The 8,102-nt window shown below is 40.9% G+C and overlaps 1 protein-coding gene across 1 annotated transcript; it reads left to right on the top strand.

The window, feature by feature from the left end:
• The first annotated feature begins 4,821 nt into the window (after nt 1-4,821).
• Nucleotides 4,822-5,580, top strand: LOC149238655 (uncharacterized). Its single transcript, XM_089369632.1, has one exon. It carries the CDS (start codon nt 4,822-4,824, stop codon nt 5,578-5,580), a length of 759 nt encoding a protein of 252 aa, XP_089225758.1.
• Nucleotides 5,581-8,102: the final 2,522 nt, after the last annotated feature.

Genomic DNA, 8,102 nt, shown 5'->3' with positions numbered 1-8,102 from the left:
ATCCTTCTAAATCCAAATCTCTCTTTAAAAAAAATAATCTTTAAATATTTGTTATAAATACAAAATTAGTATATATATATGTATATATTAAAAACATTATTCATTCTTTTAAATATTTTTTTTTTCTAAGGATATTATTTTCACACATGACGCATGTCATTCTTGCAAAGCCATGTAATGATAATGTGCAAAAACACAAGAGCAGTGACATTGCCATCACATGACTCTTGTTTGTGATGATGCAAAATATTTGTATCTTAGTTTATCCATTTGTTCTTTTTGTCATGGTGATTTCATGCACTATAGTATGGAGCAATGACATTGCCATCAAATGACTCTTGTTTGTGATGATGCAAAATATTTGTATCTTAGTTTATACATTTGTTCTTTTTGTCATAGTGATCTCATGCACTATAGTATGGTTTAGTGACATTGCCATCACATGGCTCTTGTTTGTGATGATGCAAAATATTTGTATCTTAGTTTATACATTTGTTCTTTTTGTCATAGTGATCTCATGCACTATAGTATGATTTAATGACTACAGAGAAATTTAATTCACACGCCATTACTATTGATCCTCAAGTTTAAAAATACCCAATAAAATTTTCAATTCAACTGCACAAACATTTAAAATATGACAATATTTTAATCTTTTTACTTTTATATGACAAACTTAAGTAATATAATATAAATACTCATCAAAATTTATCAAAACCATATAAAATAAGGCTAATTTTTATCTAAAAAGTATCTTAACTTACAAAATTTATAATAAAATATAACTTCTTCCCCATTTTTAAACAAAAATTACAATACAATATAATTGCCTCCAACAATTATATCCAAAATTAAATTACATTAAACTTCTTCCGACAACTTTTAATCAAAATTTCAACACTCTCACACTTTTTCCAACAATTTCTCCCTTGACGATGCTTAAGGTAGGTTGAATCAATTCATCAATATTTACTTCAATTGTTGCACGTTAGTACGTAATGAAATATTCCAGGCTTTTCCAAAGCCATTCCATTTGGAATGAACTGCTTTATTTTAAAATAAAAAACTACACTCGTGCAGGACTTTTAAGATATCTTTGGTTCTCCCCATGGAAGCTAACAACCACACTTAAGATACCTTTGGTTCTCCCCAAGGAAGATAACGACCACACTTTCAAGCAAATTAATGAAGGAAGTTTACATCGTTTGACATTTCGAAAGGACCATTTTAACTCTATAGTTTTTCATTGCATCCCAAACGTGGTTTGTCATTGTGTTTATAATTTTTTCAATGAATTCAAAATATAAAAATATACTTCATATTTTATTTTGCATACTTGTTCTCGTTGGTGTTAAAGAAGTTTGGACATGTTGTCACTGCACACCATTTCCATCAAATATCTTTGGGATGGGCTATCATTACACAAATTTTAAGATGCCCTATCATTACTTAAATAATTTTAATTTAATTTAAATAATTTTAATTTTAATTGTAATTTAATTATTATTGAGTTAATATTACATATAATATTTTTATCAATTGAAATATTAATCAATACATTAATATATTAATTAATTAAAAATTATTTTATTAATACAATACTTATTTAATACATAACTAATATTTAATTATGACATTAATATAATATTAACATATATATAATATTATTAACACAATAATAACATTTAAATAATATTAATAGAGTTTAATATAACATTAATAATATATTAATTTACACATTTATAATATCTTATATATAAATTAATCTATACATTAACACATATTAACTATGGTTGACTATTGTTGGTATTATGGTCGACATTAGTCAACATAATTACTAAAGTGAACCATCCTTACCATGGCATCATGGTCTATATATAGGTAACCTATAATGAACCATAGTGGATGGTCATAATTAATCATGGAGGCCTATAGTGGATTGCCAAGGTTAACCATAGTCAAACCATGGTTAACCATTAACAACCAAAATTGTGATGGTAACCATAGTCAAATCATGGGCAACTGGGAGCAACAGTGACAGTTTGAAAAGGGTTAGTGTTTCTGCAACCTAACTGCTCCACACCTACACAATACCTGTCATCATGTGGTTATTTCTAGACACCTTCACCGTGGCGGTTCCCGTAACACGCCTTGGCTCACCGTAATGGCCTTATAACCCTGTCTTTGCTGTGTTTCTACTGCATACTTGCCTATTACCCGACATTGTATCGCAGCAACGGTTACGATAGTCCTAGAGGCAGCTGGCAGAGATCTCCTCGGAACAGTCATGGAGTTGGACATAGTGGATTACTCGGAGGACCCATTGGAGGACGTTAACGTCTGGACAAATCCAAGCTCTGCCTCGGAAGACCTACTCCCCTACTGTTGCGATCAAACAACCACCATTGCTAGACTGCCCTTAATCTCGAGACCCTTCAGCTCCACCATGACCTTCTCCAAGCCTCCTCTGGTATGGTCGGTACCATCCTCCCCTCCCTAATCTCCCTTCGCATTTAACTTTGCGTCTGATTGCTTTCACCCTAATCTCGTGGCTGAAACTTCGCATTACCCTCCCCCCCCCCCATCTGTCAGCTCTCTTAACATCCCTCCCGGCAATCCCTCAACCCCGGTACAAGGGACCCCTCAAGCAACATCATCAGCGGCACCTCCATCGAGTAGCTACTCGGCAGTCCCCCCACTCTCGGAACCTATCCCTGCGGATGCACATCTCAGCACTAAAAACCCTCCCTCAAACCCTTCTCCGCTTGAGGAACGACCAGACTCCTTTGAAGTTGCTGCTAGGCCAAGAAAGAAGCGCAAGTGCTTCAAACCCAAAGGTGAAGACGTCATCATCAGGCTTGGGGAAGATATCTAGTGGGGCGACACCATGGATACAGCGAACCGCGTTCTAGTTGGAAGGATTCGAGACAGAAGCTACACAGCGGCTCGATTGAAGCTTTTGACCTCAGAGGTGTGGGGGCAACACCTGGCCAACCTTCCATTTGTACAAACTTTTGTTAGGGGGTTGATTCGATCTGCGTTTTGCCAGAGTCGAGCACACGAATTGGGTCTTGTCCTCCTTCTGGCACTTTGAACATGCTCCTATCCTCCTCTGCCATTGGAACCCTCTATTCGATCTAGAAAAAGAATAGATAGAATTCGGGCCTATTTGGGTTCGACTTCCGAGATTACCCCTCCAATTTCGGTCGGAGGACATATTTCGATGCATTGGCAACACCCTTGGCACATACCTTGAGCACAATAGATCATATTTAGCTACTAGAATGGTGGCTTATGCCAGGTTTTTGGTTCATCTGGACACAAGGGGGGCTCCAGGAGCATATCACATTACAATGGAGATCTTTCTTTCGACAACAAACCCTAGATTACGAAGGGGTCTTGTTCCGTTGCAGACAATGCCATAAGGTGGGACATCTTTTCAAGGATTGCCCCTTGAATAGGAAGGCGCAAGATGGAGAAAAGGAGAAGGTCAATCCGCAAAAAGGATCTCACTCACAGGGAAGCTCCCCCACGGCTGAAGAGGCAGTAAACTTGGCACAGGTTGATGCAGAGAAAGCACCCTCAAAGGAGCCCAGGAAGAAGCATGGGAAAGCACCATTTGGGTCACCCTCTCCTCCTCTGACCAGAGCAAGGGCAGCTACTGAGGCTGCATTCTCCACGGGTATGTTGGATTCATCCTCCTCCTTTGCTTATACTACTGCTTCATCATTTTTCATTGCATCAAATAATGTTCAGCTCTCTGATCACTGCAATATACCTCCCATTACTCTAGCATGTCCCCTAAAACCCTCTTCTCCCACCATATCCTACACCCCGCCATCTTTTCCTGAGGACCCCCCAGCCATCACTTCCATTCCTGCACCTGTCCCTCCATCCACCGGATACACTCTACGTTCTCAGATTCAATCACAGGCTCCTGACTCCCTAGCCATTGGCCTGATTTCCTCCCCCCACCTCTAAAACAACCTCGAGGCAGACCCTCCTCCTTATCTAAAGCCATTCTACAAGTTGGGGAAGAGATTGCAGTTGGCAGCCAACATTCCATCGATTGGGTACTTAGAGCAGTGAATACTCTTGTGTACCCCCCTCCATGAAGATGCTATCCTTCAACTGTCAAGGGCTAGCTAGCCTTGACAAAAAACTATCCATGCGAAGACTGTTAAAATCTGAGATGATCGATGTCATCTTTCTACAAGAAACCCTAGGTCAGGCTAGTGTTATCACTCACCTTCTCGAATCATGGCTACCAGGGTGGACTTTTCACTCTCTTGATGCAATTGGTCGCTCAGAGTGTTTGGCTCTGGGAACTAACACCCATACCATCAGAATCTGTAACATATGGGGAAGCTCTGGGCACATGGGGGAAGATATATACTCATTTGAACTTGATACAGATCTCAGGATTATTAATATCTATGGTCCCTGTCACAATAGGGAAGAATATTGGAACATGCAGCTAAAATCTCATATTTTGCAATAGGATAAGCTCATTTTGGGGGGTGGGGGGACCTAAACTTTTCCATTGGTTTCGCGGAATCATGGGGGCATAATGCACAAAGAGACATCCTCTCGGAATTTTTTGAGACCATTCTAGAGGATCATAATCTTATTGATATCCCCTCAACCAAAATTCAACCTACATGGAGAAACAACAGATCAGGCGAGGATAGTCTATCCAGGAGACTAGACCGATTCCTCATTAAGGAGCACCTGCTGAACTTGGGACATGGATTTAGACAGTGGGTTGGTTCAGGGGGCATATCGGATCATAGGCCGATTTACCTGGAAATAAGGGGAGGTATGAACAAACCTAGGGCCCCCTTCAAATTCAACTCTGCATGGCTAAGAGACACAGAATACATCAGGCTAGTCACTGAATTCTGGAAGACTCACCCCCCAGCGGCAGGAAGGAACATCTCAGAAGGGTTTGCTCAAAACCTGAGAGAACTGAAGAATCTCTCCAAAATATGGGCACACAAAAAGCGAACCCTGGAGGACCTTACCCTCAAGACTACTGAAGAAGAAATAGAGGCTTTTGAGAATGATCATGGAGGGATTTACTCCTCCCCAGAACACAAGGACAAAATTACATCCCTTCTGGCTAGAAGGAGTCAAATACTTAAGGATCAGGAGGAAAGTTGGCGACTGAGAAGCAGAGCCATTTGGCTTATGGAAGGGGATGATAATACTAAGTTCTACCACAAATTTGCGAACGGGTGCAAAGCTATTAATACAATTTGGCAGCTAACAGATGAGCAGGGAGAAACAGTGAATACCTTCCCTAGATTAGCTGCCCTGGCTACATCTCATTTCAGGAACATTTACAAGGCCCCTCAAAATGCTACTCTAGCTGAAGTCATGAGAACAGCTCAGTTGTTTCCCAGGTTCGTTGACCAGGAGGATGCTTTGGAACTGACAAAGGAAGTCACTTTGGGAGAGTTGGAAGCCACCCTAAAATGGTTCAAACGAGACAAAAGCGCAGGCCCGAATGGATGGAATGTGGAATTCTATCTGGCTTTTTTTGAAACTCTTGGAGGGGACATCTTAAAAGTTATATAGGAGTGTAGATCCAATTGAAGGATGTATGAGGCCTATAACTCAACCTTCATCGCTCTCATCCCCAAATTTGATAATCCCACCTCCTTCAATGACTTTCGGCCCATTTCCTTATGCAACTGCATATACAAAATCATATCCAAGATCATAGCCAACCGCCTCCGGCCGATCCTGTCTAACCACATCTCAATTGAACAATTCGATTTCTTGCAAAACAGACAAATCCATAGGCTGTCAGAACTACACAAGAAATCCTACACTCCATTCATACAAAGAAACTTAAAGGTGTGGTCCTAAAAGTAGATCTCTCGAAATCTTTTGACAGAGTTAATTGGCTCTATATTAGAATGCTTCTAACTCACTTAGGATTTCCATACGAGTTCATAAGATGGATTATGTGCTTCATTATTAATGTATCATTTAGTGTCCTTGTAAATGGGGCGGCATCACCCTTCTTTCACTCCGAGAGAGGTCTCAGACAGGGATGCCCACTGTCCCCGTTACTATTCTTACTCATCATGGAAGGTCTCATCAAAATCTTAAAGGAGGAACATCGTCGAGGAAGACTAAGAGGTATCAAGATCACAGATGGATGCACATTGACGCACTTACTCTTTGTAGACGATGTTCTGCTCTTCCTAAATGGGAGTATTGGTGATTTGACCTCACTACAAAACACTTTCTCTATTTTCCTATCGACCACAGGCATGATGGTGAACAATGCAAAGTCCACTATAATGGCTATTGGGTGCTCCCCATACGAGATACATTATGCCCTGAGCAGATTCCCTTATACCCTATTGCAACTAGAAGAGGGTCTCAAATACTTGGGCTACAAATTAAAGCCTCATGGATATAAGATCGCAAACTAGATTTGGCTCATCACCAAGATGGAAAAATGGCTTAACATTTGGTACCACAAATATTTATTGAGAGCAGGCAGGTTGATCCTCATTAAAGCAGTTTTGGAAGCAACACCAGTGTACTAGATGTTGCTAGCCTAGATACCAAGGGGAATCCTTTCTAGAATAAAAAACCTATGTTGTAGATTCTTGTGGAAAGGGAAGCAGCCGAGGAAAATATTTGCTTGGGCCAATTGGGAATCCCTAGCTCTCCCAAAGAAATGGGGGGGTTGGGGAATCAAAAGCCTAGGCACTTTCTCTACAGCCTTGGCGGTCAAATTAGGATGGCAGCTAATCACATCACACAGCTTATGGACAATGGTGGCCATCTCTAAATACATTGCTCCTCAAAGTCTCATGGAATGGCTACGACAACCACAATGGAATTATGTTGGCATATCAATCATATGGAAAGCAGTTCTGCAATCAATGTCTCTTATTCGGGACGGTCTCACATGGAGAATACATTCGGGAGCATCGGTCAGACTAGGGATAGACCCTTGGATCAGGTGTGGAAACGCTCACAGGCTCCCTGAGGAGCTAAGAACCCATCTCTCTGCCAGGGGGATCACTCATCTCAGTCACATAGCAAACAGAGAATGCTCAAAATTTGCACAAGAAGCCTGGAAATATGGGAGGGTGCTGCAGATCCCTCATCTATGGCAGCAGCATTGGAAGGAATACATGAAGGCCTTTACTGAATCACATATCAGAATACTGGAAGGAGAGGATGAGCTAACATGGGCACCAACAAAGCACAGGAAATACTCACCAAAAGATGGTTATATAGTACTAATGGGCTCTAAAAGAGCACCACTATGTGAAACTTGGTGGAGTAGCATATGGGAGTTAAAAGCACCACCTAGAACTAGGCTCCTCATGTGGACCATTCTGAGGGACAAGATCCCCACAAGAGATAACTTAAGCAAAAGATCCTTCCATGGACCTTCCGGTGCGGTCTATGTAAAGCTGATAACGAAACTGTGGATCATCTCTTCCTCATGTGCCCAACTATAATAGATCTATGGAGTTCTATACACTCTCATTTACCCTCTCTCCCTCAATGGTAGGGCATGTCCGTTCGTGAGGCTTGGGAAGCATGGTGGTTTGCCGCCTCCTCGACGAAAGCCAGAAATATCCCTATTCTCACATGTTGGGCTATCTGGATTGCCCGAAATCGATACATTTTTCAGAACTCTCCCCCCTTCTGGTCGACTATCACAGCCCGCATCCTATCTGATTACCAACTCATTCCCGAGGATGAATCTAGCTCTACTCCCAGACATATTATCCCTGAAAACATAAATCATTCACATCCCTGGGCTTATTTTGACGGCTCAGCACAAGACATTGGCTGTGGGGGTGGTGCCATACTACACCTTTCAGAATCTCATTCTTTCAAAATACAAATGGGACTGGGCAGAGGCACAAACAATTTTGTTGAGCTTATCACAGCCAAATATACCATACAATTTGCACTAGAAAAACATTGCAAAAACTTACAACTATATGGGGACTCAAAAATTGTATGCAATTGGATAAACAAAACTGCAAATTGCAATGCATATTCTCTTAGTCATATCATGGAAGAAGTTCATAGACTCATCAATATTTTTGACACTT

This window comes from Pinus tabuliformis, chromosome 8 (assembly GCF_031772625.1).
Source record: "Pinus tabuliformis cultivar Carrire ecotype Pingquan chromosome 8, CPIR1, whole genome shotgun sequence".
NCBI lineage: Eukaryota > Viridiplantae > Streptophyta > Pinopsida > Pinales > Pinaceae > Pinus > Pinus tabuliformis.
Note: the sequence above shows the minus strand (reverse complement) of the source record. Positions and strands in the feature narration are given on the sequence as shown.